We start from the raw sequence: 21,207 nt of genomic DNA, 5'->3' as shown, positions 1-21,207 counted from the left end.
TACGCGCAGAGGAAACAATTGTCAACCCCCCCAAGATTGAGCTATTCATTTTGTAGATGTTTGAATTCCAGCTCTGTGCAAATCACGTGGGACAGGAGGTAATCCACAGAAAAGTAAGGTCTGTACACTACCTTCAGGGACTTAAGGTCTGCTGGAAAAGATGAGAAATGCACAGAAAAAAAATACCAAAAAAAAAATGAGATATGATAAATGTCATAGCAGGATTATAGGTAAGTCCTTTAAATGTTAAGAAAGAAAAAGTTCCTGCCAAGTAGAGGTGATCAGGACAGACGGGCATTGTTCTAGAGCAAGGATTGGCAAACTACATCCCAAGGGCCAGATTCATCACATCACCAGATTCTGTATAGCCCAAGAGCCAATAATGGTCTTTACATTTTAAAATGTTTTTTTTTAAAGAATCAAAAGGATATTTTGTGATACATGAAAATTACATGACATCCAAATTTCTGTGTCCATAAATATTGTTAGAACACAGCCACATTCATTCATTTAGTGTTGTCTGTGGTTGCTTTCCTGCTACAGCAGCACAGTTGAGCAGTGGCAATAGAGACCACATGGCCTGCAAAGTCTGAAATATTTATTATCTGGTCCTTTACAGAAAAAGTTCGCCAACCATTGTTCTTGAGTCTAGACCTCGAGAGATAGGTAAGACTTGGACACCCGGAGGTGGGGAAGAGGGCATTCCGGAAGGGACTAGTGAAATACAGGTATGGAGACAGGAAAGTAGGAGCATGTTTGAGGAATAGAGAAGTTGAGTATTTAACCTCGTGTTACCTTCATTTATAAAGCAAAATGTAAGTGTAAGAAATGCAAAGGCAGAAAGGGGGAGGAAATGTGAATATCAATGAAAGAAGGCTTTGAAATTTTGAAAAATAGTATGGCTGTGGGGAGAAAGGGAATGGGGGAAAGAGAAAGGGAGCAGAGTAAACAATCAGGGAATAAAATGCACACCATGGAAACAAAGAAAAAGGATGAGGCCTGGAGTGGAAGTGTTGGGGATATGAAAGGTAAAGAAAGGTAAGAATATGTTGGAGATAGAAGTCACGCATTCAGCATAAAGCTGGGGTGGGAGGAAGGTAGTGACTTGGGAGTCTTGCAGGCTCCAGCACACCTACTGAATGAATGTGCTTCCCTAGGACAGTTCACTTTAAACTAGTGTGGTTTAGGAAGAAAAGTTACATTTATTGGGCTCCGACTGTGTGCCAGGCACTGCAGGCAATTTGTATAATGCCCTCAGTTAACCTTCACAGTAAGCCTAAAGAGCAGGCATTATCCCCGTTTATGGAGGTGTAACTGGGTCACTTTGGTCATTACTTAACCTCTCTGATCCTCAGTTCCCACTGGGGAGGATAATGACTACTTGTGGGGTTATTGTAAACACTAAGTGAGAGCTGAGTGCGCACATGTAGGGCTTGACATATTAAGCACTCAATTACTGCTAGTCGTTATTCTTCCTGCCTTCGACTTGGCCGAGGCGGGAGTCACAGTCCACCACCGCACTGGGGAATTTTCACCAGGCGAAGGCAAACTGCGGCGTGGCGTGACGCTCGCCTCTCTAAACCAAAGCCTGACGTCCCTAACCAGCCGCCCGCCTCGTAGCGCCTCGGGAGGGCGCGGGGCGGGGCCGGCGCGACAGCACAAAGGAAGCGCGCGGCCCGGCTTCCGCGCCGGCGCCCCGCCTCCCCGCCTCCCGGAGGCCCCGCCCCGCGCCTCCAGGCCCCGCCCCGCGCCTCGCCCCGCCCCCGGCGGAGGCGGCCGCGGGAGCCCTGCCGGGACGCGCTGCATTGTCTCCGCGGCGGCTGCAGCCCTCGAGCGCCCGCCGCGCGCGCGCAATCCGGCCGCCGCCCGCGCCCCTACCCCGGCCTCGCGCCCCTGCCGCCCTTTGTGGACGCCGGCTCGGCCCGTGCGGTCGGATGCGCCGCGGCAGCCCCGGGCCCCGGCTCGGAGGCTCCCGGCGGAGAGGAGGCGGCCCGCCCGGGCCCGGGACCCCGCGCGAGGCGGCGCCCGGCCGAGGGGCTCCGTAGGCCCCGCCCGGCCAGGCCCAGCCGGGCCCTGGACAGGTCAGTGCCCGTGGCGGGGGAGGGGTTCTCGCCAGGAGGGATACCGCGGCGCCCGCTCGCCGCACTGGACACCGGGCACCGCCCTCTGGTGCCACTCCCGGCCTGGGCCTACTCGGCTGCCAGGCCGTGCCAGCCCGCGACTCTCGCCCTCTCGGCGCCAGGGAGGTGCCCTGCGCCTCCCTCCGTCGTTGGAGACCCTGCTTGCCCCTCACTCCCCCGGCAGCCGCTGTGTCACCTTCGGCGTGCCGAACGCTTCCGTGTGTCCCCGTCGCTACCCCGAGCCCCCGCACACCCCACCTCCGCTTCTATCCTCCGGGACTGCGCTCTGCCAGGGATGGACGGTCCGTTTAGGGGCAAGGCTGCTGGCATCCGCTGTACTCTCTGGGTAGGGGACTGACTGCCTCTCTTAGAGGGCCTGGGGCTTCATCGGAGAGTTTTGTTTTTAATCTAGTTCAGTCTCACGAGGTTTTTAATTGGATGGAAAGGGACAGGCTGCTCTGTGTCTTCTCTTCCATTTTTAGAAGTGTTTCTCTCCTTCCCATGCCGAATGAAGGCATATTGTATTGTTGATTCTTTACATTAAAATCGGGATTTGTGAGATTCTCTGTTACAGTGTAGTCCACAGAGAGGGAAATAATTTGCCCAAGGTCACGGTGCAAACCGATGGTGAACCTGCAATGTGAACCTCTAGCCCCCGACTCCTGTATTGTTTGTTGGATACCAGTTTGTGCCAGGGATACCCTCACCATCCCTCCCACAAGGCCGCATTTGAGACCTGAACAGATTTCACTGACATACTTTCAGTTCTGATCAACTTTCCTTTCCTTCCTGCTCCGTACTTAGAATGTTGACCTTCTTCCTGTGCTGTCTGCAGACACACTCTTTTCCTTTTCCTGCTTAACAAATCAGTGACAGCTCTCCCCTCAGATAGCTCCCATCCTAGATCTTTAAGCCCCTTGCACCCAGAGGATCCCTTGTTGTGAAATAAGCTACCGACCTAAATCCACTATATGTCCCGGATTTTTCTAGGACAACCCCAGTTTAAAATATTCCACCTCATTGTCTCTCAGCCGCATGTCTCGATTTTTGGTTTAGAAAATAATATCATTTTAACCATACAGACCCTGCTGTCCTGGCCTTTTCCAGCCTTTTGGCTCTGGGGCATAACTGGGTAATCCAATTATCATTCACCTGGGATTTTTCCTCCCCTCCTGAGTCAACCCAAATGTTGGAACGGCTAGGATTTCTAGATGAGTCTGAAAATGGCAGGCTGAAGAGTCAAGGAACTTCCTTCTTGCTCCCATATATCAGTCCCCTTCCCCTTCCCATTTTTTATTCCAGTACAGAGCCTCAGACCTGTGGCAGTGTCTATTGATTAGGGCTTAGGTTTAGGTCACAAAGAATGTTGGGTTTCATATCATTTTAACTCTAGAATAGAAAGAAAGAGACTGACTGTGTTGGTTACAGGGCCAGAGATGCCATCTTGGATCTTAAGATATCCGTACAGCTAAATGGTTTGGGTTCCGCTCAGATTTCACACACCTTCACTAGGCTTCAGCTTCATGTGAAGCAGCGTCCTAGGCACTGTGGAGAATATAAAAGTGGTTTTCCCACCAGGCCCCCCAACACCTGGCTGTGTATTTGGAAAGAGCCGTACTTTTGAATCACTCATACACACAAATGTGTTTCCCACTGTTTCTGCACCCAAGCTCCAGTCCCTGCAAGGCGGGAACCAGAGGTTCTGGCTTGGCTCCTTCACAAGGGCTGGCTTGTCTCACAGAGGCCCCAGCAGATGGGTAGTGGTGCTCGTGTGGCACCTGCCCTTTCCAGGCACTCATCTTGTGAGCTCTGTCTCTCAGCCCACCCAAGGTCTGTTTCCAGGCTTGTCCGCACAGACAGGGAAGAATAGATGCCTTTTTTCTCCAGCGTTAATCTTGAGAAAGGAGGTGGTTCCTTCGTCTTTTTCTGTTGTTCTTGAGTTGGTTTCTCATTTGTCCAACTGCATTTTCGTGAGCAGTTGCTCCTGTTTTCATCCCCTTCTCCCCGCCCCCACCGTCTTTTTTTTTTTTTTTTTTTTAAGCTGTTGTCTTATTGGTAAGTGGCACATGGCTACTTAATGAATGTTGGTATTTCGTCATGTATTCACCTCCCGGCCCTTTCCACTTCTCTTCCAGGTTCTGGCTCAATTTCTCATTTACCTTTGTCACATGCACTCACTGTATATTATTTCCACTCCCTTCAAAGTAAGGAAGAAACTCTAGCTCTTCTTCCTTCTGTCCCAGCAGTGATTGTCCTGGCTGTAGGTCTCTCCAGCCATCGTTCCTCTGCATTTCAGTGGAGGATAACCTTTTAGGAAGGTAGTGTTCTGCTTCTCCAGACATACCTCCTCTGTCACTGACTTTCTCATCGAAGCTGATTGACCCTAGACTTCTCTTCCTGCCACCAAGACCCCTTCCCCCATCTATGACCCTGTGCCTGGGACTTGTTCTGGCTCAGGCCCAGAATCCACTTTTTTTCAGACCACATCCTTTTTCCTGCCTTACTCATTTCCTGTCTCAGATACTTTGGATCCCTTGGATCTTTCAGCAGGAGAGAGAATAAACTAAGAGGAATAAATAGATGTGATTTTATAAAATTGAATTGTTGTTACCTCTGGTCTTGCATGCTCTTACATTGGCTGTCCCCTCCCTAAGTTTTCTTGTTTTCAGGGGGGGAAATGATTACCATCTTGGAATTAAGAACTTTGACCTGAATTGGTGAATGTCCTTTTATCTTTTTTTTCCTGTTTCCAATGTGTGAAGAGGATACCTTGAGCCCCTTAGACTCTTCCTCTAAGTCCCTGTCCTCCTTTGGGCTGCAGGCCTCATGCTAGGCATTTGGTAACCATTTGCCGACTAAAGTACCCCCCCTTTCTGTCAAAGTTCTTCTCTTTCAGCTGGCATGGATCAGTAAGCCACCATAAAATTTAAATTGAAAAACCTAGGGAATAGGACAGGATGGTGGCTCCAGGTCCAGCAATGCTGCTCCATGTTAGTGTGACATTCACTGAGGGTTTTTTTTGTTTTGTTTTTTCCCTCTTGGTCAGTCCAAGGTTATATTAAAGTTCTCCTAGCTGTACAATGCCATTTACTCTCCAGACACATTTGGTCCTGTCCTGAAAAAGATTCTCTCCTGCAAAAATAGAGAGATGAGAGTAGGGAAATGAGACTAAAGAACCTTCATAAAAGTGTAGTTTCTCTTTTAGTCCCTTTTTTTGGTGCCGTTTTGCAACTGGAAGATGAAGATGATGATTTTCTGTGGTCGGGAGGAATCTCACAAAAGTGACTGTAGAGATGCTTTTGTGTTTTCCACCCCCGTGGAAAAGCAGGATGAGGCCTGACTGCCTTATGCAATCTTCTCTCATGAGGCCTTTGTACCAGGAACAGAAGTGACTCTCTCTGCAGTGACTTAGCACCTTGTCTCTGATGGAAATCAAAGCTGAACTACCCTTCAAGGTAGAGGTATGAACAGACACAGATTTACGTTTTCAGTGCTTTTATGGCATGGTTTAAACTACAATGTGAGTCACTGGCTTAAAAGACTCTGAATATGTGTTCTGTTAAAATTGTGTAAAGTGGGCCTATTGAAAATAACTTGAATTGCTTATTGACAGTTCAAATAGATGCAGGCTTCATTTTAAGCATTGACTTGCTTAAATATTTCAGTTTGAATTTAGCTGCATCAGAACGCTGATTTGATACTTGCAAAGAAACTAAGAAGCAAAACCATCTTTAATTTAGCTGTATGACATTTGTTAGGAAAATAGTCAACCATTTGTTTATCCAAGACAACAGACTTAGAGATTCTGGGCTTTTTCCCCCCTCAGTAACAAAAGTAGAGTGTAATTGACATGGTCAAGAAATGGCCTATTTTATAGTTATTCAAGAGTTGTTGGGGCTCCCACTGTGGTGCCCTGGGTTAAGGATACAGCATTGTCTCTGTGGTAATAAGGGTTCAATCCCTGGCCCAGCACAGTGGGTTAAGGATCCAGTGTTACCACAGCTATGGCATAGGTGGCAGGTACTGCTCAGATTCAATCTCCAGCCTGGGAACTCCACGTGATGTGGGAACGGCCAAAAAAAATAAGAGTTGTGCAATCAAGAATGACTACTTTTTTTTTGTCTTTTTGTCCTTTTAGGGCCATACCCTTGGCATGTTGAGGTTCCCAGGCTAGGGGTCAAATTGGAGCTGTAGCCGCCAGCCACAGCAACACCAGATCCAAGCCGTGTCTTTGACCTACACCACATCTCACAGCGACGCCAGATCCTTAACCCACTGAGCGAGGCCAGGGATCAAACCTGCGTCCTCATGGATGCTCGTCGGGTTCGTTAACCGCTGAGCCATGACAGGAGCTCCAAGAACGGTTACTTTTTGAAGATAAAAATATAGTAAGGAACATAGCATATAATTTAAATGATAAGTTATTGCTGCATGATTCATTGTAAGACCATCTAGGCCAGCGTAATAAACTTTATAGGTGGTGATTCCGATTCTTTAGATTCCCAAATGATGTTTTTAGTTTAGATAAGCCCGAAAGAGAACATTCTTTCTATGTCTGTCAAAGAAATGATTGCTATTAAATAGGGATTGCCAGTGTTCTGAGGTTGATCCAGATGCTGAAGAGAGTTCCAGTTTGCTATTATGACTTTCTTTAAAAAAAAGGTTTATTCAATGATTTTCTTCTTAGCTCACAGCTTCTCTTAAGAAGTGCTAACTATGAGATGCCATGTCATAACCAAACTCTGGACCAGTAAATTAGAAGGAGCAGGCCTGATGCTGATAGTGAGACTGTTGGCAAGAAAATGAGAGTTCATGACTGCTAGGAGTTATTTTTGAAGCTCTAGTTGCATGGCTATTATGTCTCCAATACTGTATAATTATCCCTAGTTACTGATATCTTTAGCATATTTCAGACCATCCATATGTGGCTGAAATCCACACTATGTTAAGACATTTATTTATTGCTTTTTTTTTTTTTAGGGCCACACCCGCCGCAGCATATGGAGGTTCCCAGGCTAGGGGTCTAATCGGAGCAACAGCTGCCAGCATACGCCACAGCCACAGCAATGTCAGATCTGAGCTGCGTCTGCCACCTACACCACAGCTCATGGCAATGCTGGATCCTTAACCCCCTGAGTGAGGCCGGGGATCGAACCAGCAACTCCACAGTTCCTAGTTGGATTTGTTTTCGCTGTGCCACGACGGGAACTCCAAGATATTTTTAAACAAAGCAAATGATACTTTAAATTAAAACAGTTTTAATGTGAATCAAATATGTTTTTTTATTTTTATTTTTATTTTTTTTGTCTTTTTGCTATTTCTTGGGCCACTCCCACGGCATATGGAGGTTCCCAGGCTAGGGGTCTAATCGGAGCCGTAGCCACCAGCCTACGCCAGAGCCACAGCAACGCAGGATCTGAGCCAAGTCTGCAACCTACACCACAGCTCACGGCAACACCAGATTGTTAACCCACTGAGCAAGGGCAGGGACCGAACCTGCAACTTCATGGTTCCTAGTTAGATTCATTAACCACTGCGCCACGATGGAACTCCTGGTTTTTTTTTGTTTTTTTTTTTTTAATCAATTAAGTCCACATTCTCATGCCTCCAGTAATCAGTATGAATCTCTTCTATCAGCTGATTGACAGCAAAGTAGGGTGATTGGAGACAGCGGTTACTGAAGAAAGGGGACTGTGTATTCTAAGAGCAGAAATTATCATGATAAGTATTATATGTCTTATTATATGGACAAAGCAACAGAGGCTTAGCTTTCTCTAGAGCGCTCAGGCTCTTTCTCTCCCCGCCCCCCAATTTATCTAAGAATATTATGCTACTGCAGTTGGTAAATAAATAGGGCATCATATCAGGTAAAATGGTGGCCTTTCCTTGTTAACAGCCTGGAGATAATTAGGGAGTTTTCTAAACGTCTAGGTTTTTTTTTAACTGCTAGAAATCCATCTTCCATGATTTCGTTTTCAGCCCTTTAAACCCATTTCTTTTCCTAGGTTAAACCACCTCCTGGCATTACAAGAACCACTGGGAAAAGTGGATCTTTATTTTTTTTTCCTAAGTTCTCTTGTCTGGTTCCTGGGGTTTTTCTGTGTGATACCCTAGGACTCTATAAAAGAAATGAATGGGAAGGGAATCTGACAGTTGTCTCTTCCTTTGGATGAGTGACTGTTGAAGGTGAATTGAGATGCGTGATCTGCCCTGAAGGGCAGCTGCGTTTCCCTTGTGCTGCAGTCATCGTCAAGGTGGAAGTAAGATTTCTTCCCAAAGCCTGACCTCAGGAGTTCAAGGACAGGATGCTCTCGAGTTTGACCAGAGCATCTGAGGAACATGAGTGATACATGAGTTTGGGCCAGTGAAAGAACAGCTCTGCTCTGAGGCTGGAAGAGGCCAGACTTAGTGGGAGTGAGACTAGAGCAGTTTTCTAACCTCTGAAGTCTCAGTGATGTGAACCCTTCAGTGGCCATGGCAGGCCTCTTCTACTGTGTTACCTGAATTATCTTATTTAATCCTTACCACAGCCATATGAGACAGAGATAAGAACCCCGTTTTACAGATAAGGAAACTGAGGCCTAGAGTAACTTGCCTGGAAAATCAAACTAGTATTAAAGCATAGGGTCCTTCTGATCCCAAAGTCTTAACTGCTCTGTAGCATAGCTTCTAAATGTGTGCCAGACATTTTACATGTGCAAACTCTAATATTCACTGTACCCCTGCCAGATGGGCCACGTGATCATCATTTTTATGAATAGAGAAACTAAGCTGCACAGCAGGTACGTGTGCTTGCAGCTGCACAGGTAATCCATGGTGGAACCAGGTCTGCCCAAGAGCCAGTGCTCTTGCCGCTCTAGCATTCGTCCTCTCTCCTGCCATCTTCGTGTCTAGTGGGGAGCCTCTCCCGTAGCGTCTGCTGGAGAACTGTGACGTCGGGATATCTGGGAGCCCTCGACCTTGGCACTGGTTATCGTGGGCCTGGCTCCAGCGCGTAGATCTCTTTTCGAAGTCTCCGTGGCTCCCACAGTCGGAGTGAGCTATCACACAGTGACCGGGCCGCAGGTGCTGGGGTCTCGAGTGACCAGGTCCTCGGCCCACGGTGGGCCGGGAAGCAGTGCCCGCAGCTGTTGGAAATCCCTTCCCCCCCCAGCCTCCCAGCTCCCAGCGGCCGGAGCCACGCGGGCAGGGCGGCTGTTCGCTCCATTGATTTCTTCCTCCAGAGCTGGGGGTGGCCGCTTGGAGAGCATTCAGCTGTTTACAATTCAGCTTATGTACACTTTCGCTGGGGACTGTGGGTGAGTCAGAAGGGCCGCTCTCTCTGCCTGTGTCCTGAGAGACAGCATGAGAGTCAGCTGTATGGTAATAGCCACGGGGGAGGGGGAGCCCTCCCTAACAGACCCAGATGCTTGAGACCCTGGAAGCCTGTCTGCTCTCCAATCCTCTTAACCTAGACTCAGCAAGGTCACTCCGAGTGACTCTGAGGCCTGTCTGGAGCCACCTGGCCCAGCCTCCCTTTCATTGTGCCCGCCAGCTCCTCTGCAGGCACCGGGTATGGACCCAGGGCCTTGCCCACCTGTGACTCAGCAGAGTGCCCCAAAGGGACCCTCATGTCACAGCCCTTTCTTACCCTCTCCGGAGATGCCCTTGAGAGCAGAGGTGTTTGCGGGGCAAGATGGAGATGGCATCTGTGTGAGAGAGCCACAGGCTGCTGTGTGTCCTGGAGGCCAGGACTTCTTGTGCGTCTGACAGCTCGGACCTTAGCAGAATTGCAAAAGTTAGAAACATTTGGCCTTGGTGCCTCCGGCCTTCTGGTTTTCAGGGGAAGCAGGGTGGGAAGGGGCTATTTTTCCCATCAGAGCTCCTTTAGTGCGTGTTTTAGAAGGGAGTTTCAAGGCATCCACTCTTGCCTTGATTCTAAAATGCACACTTTTAACTATGCACCCTTTTCTTCCTATGGAAAATTAAGATGTTCGACCCTGGGCCCTTCTGAGTCCAGTCCTCTGTGCTCTAGTGCCCTTGATCCAAAATGTCCACTCTCCACCCCCCACCCCTCCCTCCAAACCTTCTGTCCCTGAACTTGGAGGACTGCCATCTGCCTCTCTGAGTCCAGCAAGTCACAGCAAGATGTGAATGGCCATAGCTGTATATCTGCATTTTAAAGACGGTTGTTAACAAGGTGAATCTCTTTAATTGACTCAGACTCTGTCAGGGTCCCAGATAGAGTGCCATTCCTCCTTCCGCCTCTCTCCCTGCTCTCCACCCCACCTCCCCACCCCCTGCTTTCTCTCGCCCCCCTCCATCTCTCAGCAGATTGGTGCTTACATGAGATGGCTTGCTTCCCTCACTCACAGTGGCACTGATTTCTTCAGGGGCCAAAATAAAACTAATGAGGTTATAACAAGTGGCCGCAGCCTCTCCAGAGGGCTGGGCCCTCAGCTCACCGTGCTGCGCAGCGCCTGCTGCCAGGTGCGATGGGCTCTGCGTCAGCTGCTCTCAGCCTGGGATGTGGCCTGGGATGCGGCTGCCCGGGGCGTCCCTGTGCAGGTGCTCCATTCAGGGTCTGTCAAGAGCAAGCAGTTGTTTACGAATCCTGCTGTCAGCCCTCCTGGCCACATGACTGTCCTGCTAAGCTCAGGCACAGCAAGCAGGACTTCAGAGCCAGGGGCCTGGAGAGAACGTTCTGTGTTGTATAAGCGCCCTTGTTTTGCCATTTGTCGAGCAGAATTTGCTACAAGCAAATGAGCCATGTTATCACCTACTCTGCTTCCTTAAATCCTTTATTAACTTCATTAGCTCTGTCTCAGTTCTGCTACTGCCACGCAAGGGTCGCTAGAAGTCTTGTGAATTAAAATACTCCTTTCGGAGTTCCCGTCGTGGCACAGTGGTTAATGCATCCGACTAGGAACCATGAGGTTGCAGGTTCGATCCCTGGCCTTGCTCAGTGGGTTAACGATCCAGCGTTGCCGTGAGCTGTGGTGTAGGTCGCAGACACGGCTCGGATCCTGCGTTGCTGTGGCTCTGGTGTAGGCTGGTGGCTACGGCTCTGATTGGACCCCTAGCCTGGGAATCTCCATATGCCGCGGGAGCGGCCCTAGGGGGGAAAAAAGGCAAATAAATAAATAAATAAATAAATAAATTAAAAAAATACTCCTTTCTCCTTAGGTCTAGAGAAAGTAGAAGTAGCCACTGGCCAAGCCAAGGGGAGGAGGGGCTTTGCTTGGCCTCCATTTCCTCTGAGGTCAGGTCTTCAAGGCTTCTTGTTTTAAGGGCATCTAGAATGAACAGCCAGGTCATCTGAAATACCTCCAATAAATGTTAGTACTGAACTGTATTTCAGCATCACTGGTGATTTTTGTCTTATCTGTGCTTGTAAAGAGTGTCATAACTGGTTCTGAAGTGGCCCAGATGGTGCATAGCTGGGGCCAGCCTGACCTCTGTCCTCAGCGGGCAGGAGAGCTCAGCCTGTCTGGACACCTACCTCCAGGCCCTGGGCACAGGGCTGTTTTTAGAGCAGCCTCCAGCCTCCGCCTCTAAAGGCCGGCATGCCTTTCTGAATGCCCAAAGCCAGCATTAATATTTCAAAGGGGCCCGGGAATCCGGAGCTCCAGTCTTTGGGGTCAATGTAAGGCTGTATCTCCCTTCTACTGAAGAAGTCCCTGCTCTAACAAGAAGAAATGTGCTAAGGAGTAGCTCTTACTCTTCTTTATAGCCAGGTACTCAGAAATGCCACTCTGGGAGGCAGGCACCAGCCCAGCCGCTGGCAGTCATTATCACTTCAGAAAATGATTTACAAACCTCGGCTGGTGACAAGTTGCTGTTGAAAGCGTGCAGAGATCTGTACTCTTTGGGCAACCGTGAAGGCGGAGACCACGGGTTCCACACACCCCAGTTCAGCAGCCATTAAACGGCTGCCAGACCTTGGACACTGGGTTAACCCCCGAAGATACAGCCCTGCCTAAAGACACCTGCTTTGCCTAGTGGAGGAGATCAGCCCCATAGCAGATAATTTCACAAATGGGGCCGCTTGGGATGAGGGGGGGTCCCTTTCTGTTTTCTCCCATCCCTAGAAGGGCTGTTTCTACCTGAGCCTATGAGCCCCTAGTGGAGAAGCAGCATAGATGTTGAGGCATATATTAGGTATTGACTCCCCCAGAGCACACTGCTTTGTTCATTCGGATCTGAATACCTAGCCCATTGTAGTCAGCTTCAATTAAAGGCTAGATTCTACCCTCCCGCCCCGCCACTGAAGCCTGGCTTTCCTTCCCTCCCAGGGCTGCTCCTACTCAGGGTGTCCTGGCCTCCACCTTTCAGATCCAGGTGCCTGAACGCTGTGTGAAGGCATTTGAGACCTGTGAGAATCCCAGCAGCCCTCACCCGTCAGGGGAACTGTGTGAAGAAGAATTCCAAAGATAGAGTATTTCTTTGTCTCTGTCTTTTCGCCCTCGGGGCCAGCAGGGCAGGTTTCTGCAAGTTTAAGCTGCTTTCCCCTAAGCAGGCGCGAAGCAGTCTGGGAGAGCGGGAAGCAGATTAAATTAATCTTAGTGTTGTGAGCTTGGCAGGTGGCAAGATCCTGTTTGGTCATTCCAGAAGTAGCCCAAACTCCTTTGTTACTGAAGCAGATGATGAGGTGTTGGCCTGCAAGACAACTGCCGAACAGAACATCTGCACACCTTTGTACAGGGTTTCCATGCCTTGGATTCTGTCTCCCCTGTCACCTGCCCCAGAGTTATAATGGAGAGTGGTCGTTTCTAATGTTGTGGTAAAAGGGTTTATTAGTTTGTTCTCTTGCTTTTTTATAAGATCTTCTTAAAAAAAAAAAAAAAACCCTTAAGATTCCCAAAAAAACTTTAGAGTCCAAAAAAAAGTCTTTGCGTCCCAGAGTTAGGCATTGGCTCTGTAGCCTTGGCGCTGTTGAATGTCTCTGCTACTGTATTTGGCATGAGGAAAGAATCTGACCTCAAGAGCTACCGCCTTGTCTGGCAGCGTACATTAGTGGCATAGATCTGAGAGAAGAGGGCAGGGGGCAAGGAGAACTCCAACAAGATCCCAAAGAAGGAGCCAAGGTATCAAGCTGTTTGGGGATAAATATCAGTGAAAAGCGGGAGGCGAGTGTGATCCCAGAATTGAGAGGAGGACGAATTAATTCCATAGAAGGATTATAGACTAAAACAGGGGAGTCACTCATTTCCTTCCATCTGTGCTCTCAGTGAGGAATGCAGTTGCATTCAAGAGAAACAAAACAAAGCAAAAATCTTACCAACTGGATCTCTCAAATCAATCCACTTGATACATTATGTTCGTATGGACTAAGTACCAGCTTTAAAAGACCTAAGGTGATGATGAACTCAGAGCATTTTAGGTAAGAAATAGTTGAAGGAGCAGAAGAAGTGGGGCCGGGAGGAGAGAACATATACTGGGGTCCTGAGTGACATCCTTCAGGACACCAGGAGTGCTTCTGGAGCCTTTCCCAGTGTGCTGGCACTGCACTGCTCTTCATTTCACTTAGTCCTCATGGTGACACCATAGGGTAGGTCTTAACTGTGGTCCTTATTTTATAGCTGGAGAAAGTGAGGCTCAGAGACAGATAGGACTGCCCCTAATGCACTTGAGGGATAGAGGCCAGTCTCTAAGCCTGTGTTTTTGCCCCTTATGTGAATATGATTAGAACCAGGATAAGCGGGCAGAAATTAACAGAAGATAGGTTTTTGGCTCATTGTAAGCAAGAACTTATTAATTAAAGTGCCCAAGGTGGGAGCAGACTCCTTCAGAGATAGTGAGTTCCTTTGTCACTCACAGTCTTCCAATGGATGCCAGCAGATCACTGGGTGGGGCTGTCATAGAGAAGGGCCCAGCGTTGGGAATCTTATGATTCTGTAATCTGTATTTAGAGAAACCAGGGAGTATTTTCCTAGGCTTTAATTAGATGGCCATCATCTAAAAATAGAATTTTAACTTACATAGCAAGCTTTCTACTTTAACAACGTGTATTTATAGCTTCAAATAAAATGTGGATTTCTCTTTGTGCATTTTGAAAATATTTTAAAATAAAAGCAGAGAAAATGCAATTATGTAAATACAGACTTAAGTATTTAAAATTTAAAAGCAAAGAAACATAATATGATTGATTGTGTAATTACCACTATCCTTCTTATACGTAGAATGTTAAGGAAAGGTTTTTTTTTCCAGTTCCCAAACCTTTACAATTTAGAAAGATTGATTGCAGAGTTCCCATTGTGGCTCAGCAGGGACATAGTGTCTGTGAGGATGCGGGTTCCATCCCTGGCCTCCATCAGTGGGTTAAGGATCCGGTGTTGCCACAAGCTGCAGTGTAGGTTGCAGACATGGCTCAGCTTCTGCATTGCTGTGGCTCTGGCATAGGCTGCAGCTGCAGCTCCAATTAGACCCCTAGCCTGGGAACCTCCATATGCCACAGGTGTGGGGGGTAAAAAGAAGAAAAAAATTCCAAGAGTTTTTTATCCCTATAGAAAAGTCAAAACTGTCAAAAAAATTTTTTCACAGTTTCCTTGTGGCACAGTGGGCTGAAGATCCAGCATTGTCATTGCAGTTCCTTGGGTCACTGCTGTGGTACAGGTTTCATCTCTGACCAGGAACTTCTGTATGTTGTGGGCATGGCCAAAAAGGAAAAGAAATTTCAAATGACTGTAAACACTGAAATCAATTTTTGTAACTTGCTGGTATGACTTTCGTTCTCTGCCCCCCCCCCGATTAATTTTTTAATATTTTTTATTTTGAATTTAATTTTTATCTTTTTTCTTTTTATGGCCACACCTGCAGCATATGGAGGTTCAGGCCAGGGTTCAAATTGGAGCTACAGCTGCTGGCCTGTGCCACAGCCACGGCAACACCAGATCCAAGCTGCATCTGCAACCTACACTACAGCAATGATGGATCCTTAACCTACCAAGGGAGGCCAGGGATTGAATCCGCATCCTCAGAGAGACAAGGTCAGGTCCTTAACCTACTAAGCCACAATGCAAATACCCCCAAAAATTAGTTTTTAAAAAATCTCATTAATCACACCCCTTAGGTGACTCCTGCTTAGCTCTGAAATGTATTACAGTTAAATTATAGAGGTCTCAGTGCTAAAGCATATGTCATGGCCAACTCTTTTTTTTAATCCAAAAAAAAAGATTTATCTCAGTTTATTGCACACAAAAACTACTAGCAAGAAAATGAACCAATTATAAACATTTTATAAAATGAATTTATTTGTATTGCCCCATGCTATGTAACTAAGCATTGTGAATTCCTGTTCTGTGGTATGTATCTTAGATCTTTAACATGAGAGAAGAGCATCTTCATAAAAATTTCGTGCAAAAATTGCCTAACTAATAAATATACTGAAATCGTTTTTTAAATGTGTAACACTTATACACACCTTGGGTTAGGCTTACTGTCAGGAGCCTTGTTGCAGTAAAGAAATGGCTTTTTCTTTTTTTCTTTTTTAGGAAGTTCCAGGTGAAAGGCAGCCCCAGCTCACACAGTTGGTGGTAGAGAAGGGCCCTGGGCAGGGGTGGTGGGGGAGTTACCAAAATGAGGAGATAAAACTTGCTTATAAAACAGTGAAGCACCAAATGAGAGGTACTGTTTGAAGTGGGGAAGAGGAGGTCCCTGGTGGTGTGGGTGCCTAGAAGCACCTCATCACACTGTTTGAAGCGCCCTGGTAGGCCTCTCAGAGGAAAACTGGCAGGCCCACGGAGAGGAGAACTTAGGCGAGGCTGTCTGTAGGGGGAGGAATCTGGTTGGCTGGAACTCACTGGCTCTTGAGCTGAGAACTGAACGAACGAGTGGTTTGATTGGGAGCATAAGACCTGGAGAAGCAGCGTAGAAAACCTCCGCTCTGCCTGGTGGCTTCCTTGGTGGAGAAGTGGACACGCGCGTCTTAACGCAGTGAGCCCAGAAAATCAGTCTCCGCATAGGCAGCCGATGGAGTGGGGTTTCCTTGAGGTTCCATACTTTGACCTTTCCCAGCCTGCTTGGCATCTACCCCTTCCCTGAGGAACCTCGGAGAAGGTTCATTCAACCTCTCTCTCCCAGGCCCCATCACACCCCAAGCCTTATGCCTAGCTCAGCTTTTCATCCTGCTTTTAGATACCATGTTGAATATATTGTCTCTCTTGAGCGGCTGTTAACTTGTTTGTCCAGGTCAACATTGACCAAGGTCTTAACTCCTCAAAGACAGCATCCTTGCCTATTTAAAGTGTTGGAACTACTCCTAGCATAGTTGGGGAAATTAAGAAACACCGCTGGCCATCGAGCTGCATTGCTGCAGAGCAGACTGTAGTCACACTTGATGGTGTGTCTGTTGAAACTGCACCACTTTTGAACGAGTCCTTGAGGGAGGGAGGGGACTGCTGGTTTTGCCTTGCCATTTGGCTCCGGGAGGAAGCCGGGTGCTATGGAGTCCCTGCTGTCCTTCTGCTGGCCTGGACCTGGTGCTGACCTCCCCTGCTTGTGTTTTCCTGCTTCCCTTGTACAGAGACAGGGCAGGGCATTGTTCATGCACTGACCGACCTCAGCAGCCCCGGCATGACCTCAGGGAACGGAAACTCTGCCTCCAGCATCACCGGCACTGCCCCCCAGAATGGTGAGAATAAACCACCACAGGCCATTGTGAAACCCCAAATCCTGACGCATGTTATCGAAGGGTTTGTGATCCAGGAGGGGGCGGAGCCTTTCCCGGTACGGACTACTTCTTTTCCCCTCTTTTTTTTTTTTTTTTTTAAATAAGTATATTTTGGATGTGTCTTAGAATATTTTTACATTTCCATGTGAAATTTCTGAATATGTGAAAATTTTGCTCTTCCCTTGCTAACTTTCCCCCAAAGGAATATCAGAGCCTTTTTCTTTGTAGGATTGAGTGGCTCCCTAAGGTCCAGAAGGGATCAGTGACTAAGACTAGTTGGCAGGACCCTTGGTTAGAAGTTTCCACCCAGACTCAGCTGTGTCCCTGCCTGGTGAAGTGCAACCCCCTTGGTTGGAAGGGCGTTCACAATGGGGCATTTGGTGCAGGATGATGGACTTTGGGAGATGAGACCTCTTTCGGGTTTTAATGCCAAAACCCCCAAACGGCAACACCGTGGCCCGTTAGAGAGCAAAAGGCACATGTGTAGAGGAGACATCTCATGATCTATCTGAAAAGAAGACCACAGAACAGAGTTCGAGCCTGAAGCTTCTTTTCTGGGGACAGAGCCTTGAAAGCAGAGTGAAGGAGATTAAGGGGCCCTTCATCAGGTTTCCCCAGTTAGAGCATAAGGCCAGGGGCAGGTGGAGAAGAGGCAAGAGGACAGTTTCTCAGAGCACAGCGCCTGGAGCTGACGGCACACAGTGTGGATTGGGGAGGCAGGTGGCCTGCTCTGTGGGAGGGAGGAGCCCAGAGCCAGGCGCCCGCCACCCTCTCTCGTGAGAGAGGGAACCAGCTCTTGGAGACACAGCGTCTTCATGGGACGCCTTCTGTCTCTTGTGCATTCTTTAGATCCAGGAGTCGGCTGAATGGTCAGCCGAAGTCTCTAAGCTTGATTAACGGAGATGGGTGGGCTGCCCTTCCCAAATGCCAAGAGACAAAAATGCCAAGATAGATTCTTGTCCTCTTTCCCTCTGGAGGTTGGTCAAGGCCTGTGACAAAGTGGTAGAGGAATCCCGGAGCACCGTAGCTCTAAGTAGCTCTAGCCCTGTCACATCCGTTCCCTCATGGGACTGGGTCCTTGCCTTGGTCTCCCGGAGAAATACCAGAACCCAGCTGGTCTCACAGGGCGGGGGCAGAATGGCTAGTAATCCGGCCCCCAGGCTGCCTGACCAAAAGGCAGCAAAAGGAGTGAACCAGAGAGGGACTCAGCCAGTCCAAGGTCCTGGCATCACCAAAGGCCTTTGCCTTCCCGTGTGGCCCAGCGTCCGCGTTTTCCTCCTCTTTTCTGTGGCTGCCTGTCCCTCTGGCTCAGGTGGGGCAGCGGTAAGGGAGAGAGCAGTAAGACATCCAGAAAGGATGAGTCTCTGGCTCACGCACACTCACACACAGCCTCGGCTGTGTTCCTGCCCAGTGACATGGGAGCGCTAGGCCTGGCCCTTGTTCCAGTGGTGTGGGGAACCCGATCTCTGCCTCCACCTCTGCCTCTTAGACACTTGGGACAGGAGGTATTCTCCTGACCCCCCCCCCCCCCCCAGCCATCCACTGGTCCTGGGTTGAAGCCATTTCCGTCCCCATATTTTAGTGGCCATTGGCATCTGGCCTCATAGACTAAACTGCGAAACAGGCCTTCAGCGTGGTGTGCTTTGGGGGGTGCGGGTGCAGAGGCCAGCATCTGTTCTGGGTGCTTTATACGTGTAATTTTGATGAGGCTGGTTAGCAAGGAAACCACCTGACCCTCATGGCCTCCATGTCACCTTGTCCTCTAGGTGGGACGCTCGTCCCTGCTGGTGGGGAATCTCAAGAAGAAGTATGCACAGGGGTTCTTGCCTGAGAAGCTTCCACAGCAGGACCATACCACCACCACTGACTCGGAGATGGAGGAGCCCTATCTGCAAGGTAGCGTCTCAGACTCTGGATGCTAGGGCTTCTGGCGGGGCGGAACAGGATGTTGGCGGGGCTTCAGCCACCTTTCTTGGTGTGTGCAGACGGGCTCAGAGCCAGGGAGAGTGTGAACATGTCAGTTGACCAGACGTTTCCCCCAGTGCCTGCTCAGCCTTGTCCCTAGAACATGAGCAAGAATCCCTGCCCCGGGGGGAACTGTTTATCCCCTGCCCCTCCTCCAGCCCTGGAATTCTATGAGTGGCTTTTCCTGTCTAAGTGCTGGTGAGTTGTAGGCCTGCAGGAGCAGCCCCAGGCAGCTCGTGTGCTTCCTCCACTGCCTCAGGAGCCTATCCTCCGGACGGGGGCCAGCTCGGAGGCACAGTGGTGGCCAGGCAAGGGCTGCACTTGCCACATGAGCCACTGACTCAAAGGAGGCGGGCGTGGTGCCTGCCTAGGCTACAGAACCCCCCGGGCTCTGTTAGCCAGGCTGGCAGCCAGCTCGATGCCTCACGGAGGGTGGGGTAGTTCCATACCAGCGGTGACAGCATCAGGTATTCCTCTGAGCCTCCTGCTGTCTTCCAAGGCCATAAACAGGGGTGCCAGTTCTTCCCCATCCATGTGTTGTCTCTAAAATGAAAAACTGTCACGTATCCGGGAGCCATCTTTGGACACCCTGGGCTACTTTCCAGGGGCAAAACCGTACCCCTTCCAAAAGCAGTGATGAAAGCAGCTTGGCATTCTCTGAGCTGCTGCCACTGCAGCTGGGCACGGCTCTGGGGCGTGGGGGACAGGCAGGACAGAGCAGAGAGGCCCCGGGTGGGGCTGTGGGCAGTCCTGTTGCTCCTTCTCCACACTTACCGATTTTCATGCTTGTCAGAATCCAAAGAGGAGGGTACTCCCCTCAAACTCAAGTGTGAGCTCTGTGGCCGGGTGGACTTTGCCTACAAATTCAAGCGTTCCAAGCGCTTCTGTTCCATGGCTTGTGCAAAAAGGTAAGCGCCCCAGCCCGCTGCGGGGCCCAGCCCCTTCCCTTTGCTCAGGGCTGCACCTTGATACCCAGCTCCCTGTTTCCTCCACCTGGAAGGTCACTCATGCGCCAGAGAACTCCCACAGGCAGATCAGAGCAAGCGGCTTGGAGTCCAAGGGAAAGAAGTGGCATTTCGCTTGGCTGGTCTCCTGTGTCCCCAGCACTGTCCTTGGCAGCTCCCCTTTCCTTAGGGTTTACCTAAGCCTCCCCCAGACGTTTTGCCCAGAGATGTTCCCTTTGTGAGCTTTCGCCCAGCCTAGAAGATAAAGGATTGCTGGGAACACCAGTGTTGTTTATTTGCAGGCTGCCGTGCACAGGCTCTCCTGGGGGCCGATATGCTTCATGCCATCTAAGCTTTAAAGTGTCACTGCGAGGCAGGTGCTGCTCTTGTGCTCTTCAGACACGTTAGGAAACTGAGGCTCAGCGGAGAAGTAACTATGCCTCAAGTCCTCAGGCTGGGGATTTAGACTTGCCTGACGCTGTGCCCTGGGTGGTCTTTGTGCCAAGGCAGAAGAGGCTGCAAGCTCCCCCAGGAGAACCCTCTAGGCCCCCAGGCAGAGATGCCCTGCAGACCAGCGAGAGTAAGGCTGTCCCCAGCCCTCCCCCCTCTGGCTGTGCCGGAGGTCCTCTTGGCACCTTTGTGATGCTTTGCCAAGCTCCTCTCCATCAGGACAGTGGACACTAGTTTCTAGGCACAGGTAACATGTAGAGTAGAGTACACAGTACCTGTGTGACACAAGCAGCCCTGAGTTCTCGCCATGACCCAAGTTGTTGTGGCAGCACTTGGCGTACATTAGCTCGTGTCATCGCCGACCAGTTAAAGAAAGAGGCGGGGTGGTCTCACCCCCAGCTCCAGACAGGGAAGCAGGCTCAGGGGTAGAGTGACTTGCCCCAATTCACATGGCCAGTAATAAGTGATGGGCTTAGGAGCAGAACGAGGAGACGGACTCCGATTTTGCCCACTGCCTTGGCTGCTCTTAACTCTTCCTGGGGCCCCTTTGCCCTGCGGCTGCCCTGACTCCCCTTGTTGCCCGGACTCTGGCAGGTACAACGTGGGATGCACCAAACGGGTGGGCCTTTTCCACTCGGACCGGAGCAAGTTGCAGAAGGCAGGAGCCACGACCCACAACCGCCGTCGGGCCAGCAAAACCAGTCTGCCAACACTTACCAAGGATACCAAGAAGCAGGTGAGAAGGCTGGCAGAGCCTGCAGCTCATTCTCTCGAGTTCTCATGACCTCCCGTCCTGACGGGAGCCAGACACTTCGGGAGTCAGTGCTCCATCGTGGTCTCATCTCTCGCCGGCCAGATCCAGCCTCCCCCTTGTCTCTCTATAGGTCCCTTTATTTAGACCTATGGATGCTTAACTTGCTCTTGTCCGTGACCTTGTCCCGACTTCACCCTTTTCTTCCAGTCTGCCTCCATCCTTGACTCCTGGGGCTGTGGTAGTGGGGCTCCCCCACCTGGCCCTGCAGAGAGACAGGCTCTCAGCTCCTGTCTTCGGTGGAGGGCTTAGGCGAGAAGGAGGCGG

The 21,207-nt window shown here is 49.6% G+C and overlaps 1 protein-coding gene and 1 long non-coding RNA gene across 18 annotated transcripts in view; one reads left to right on the top strand and one right to left on the bottom strand.

Annotated features, from left to right (window-relative positions):
• Positions 1-21,207, top strand: part of PHC2 (polyhomeotic homolog 2) — a 111,209-nt gene that overhangs the window by 83,888 nt on the left and 6,114 nt on the right. For 11 of the 17 annotated variants that reach the window (XM_084963772.1, XM_084963770.1, XM_021095847.2 and 8 more), the window contains 4 exons: positions 16,624-16,826; positions 18,537-18,666; positions 19,529-19,643; positions 20,724-20,865. In XM_084963772.1, the coding sequence (XP_084819898.1) occupies positions 16,624-16,826; positions 18,537-18,666; positions 19,529-19,643; positions 20,724-20,865 (590 nt within the window). The remainder of the gene's footprint in view (positions 1-16,623; positions 16,827-18,536; positions 18,667-19,528; positions 19,644-20,723; positions 20,866-21,207) is intronic. The other 6 variants (XR_014807440.1, XR_014807439.1, XR_014807442.1 and 3 more) reach the window with 1 other exon arrangement.
• Positions 7,396-10,742, bottom strand: LOC146402659 (uncharacterized). Its single transcript, XR_014807445.1, has 3 exons — positions 10,565-10,742; positions 9,751-9,879; positions 7,396-9,452 (listed from the first exon to the last, which is right to left on the bottom strand). It is a non-coding gene; the product is annotated as an uncharacterized LOC146402659 (long non-coding RNA).

This window comes from Sus scrofa, chromosome 6, assembly GCF_054392235.1.
Source record: "Sus scrofa isolate SSC_HxYL_T2T_F1_AM1 chromosome 6, Sscrofa_HxYL_maternal_Yorkshire_Landrace_v2.0, whole genome shotgun sequence".
NCBI lineage: Eukaryota > Metazoa > Chordata > Mammalia > Artiodactyla > Suidae > Sus > Sus scrofa.
Note: the sequence above shows the minus strand (reverse complement) of the source record. Positions and strands in the feature narration are given on the sequence as shown.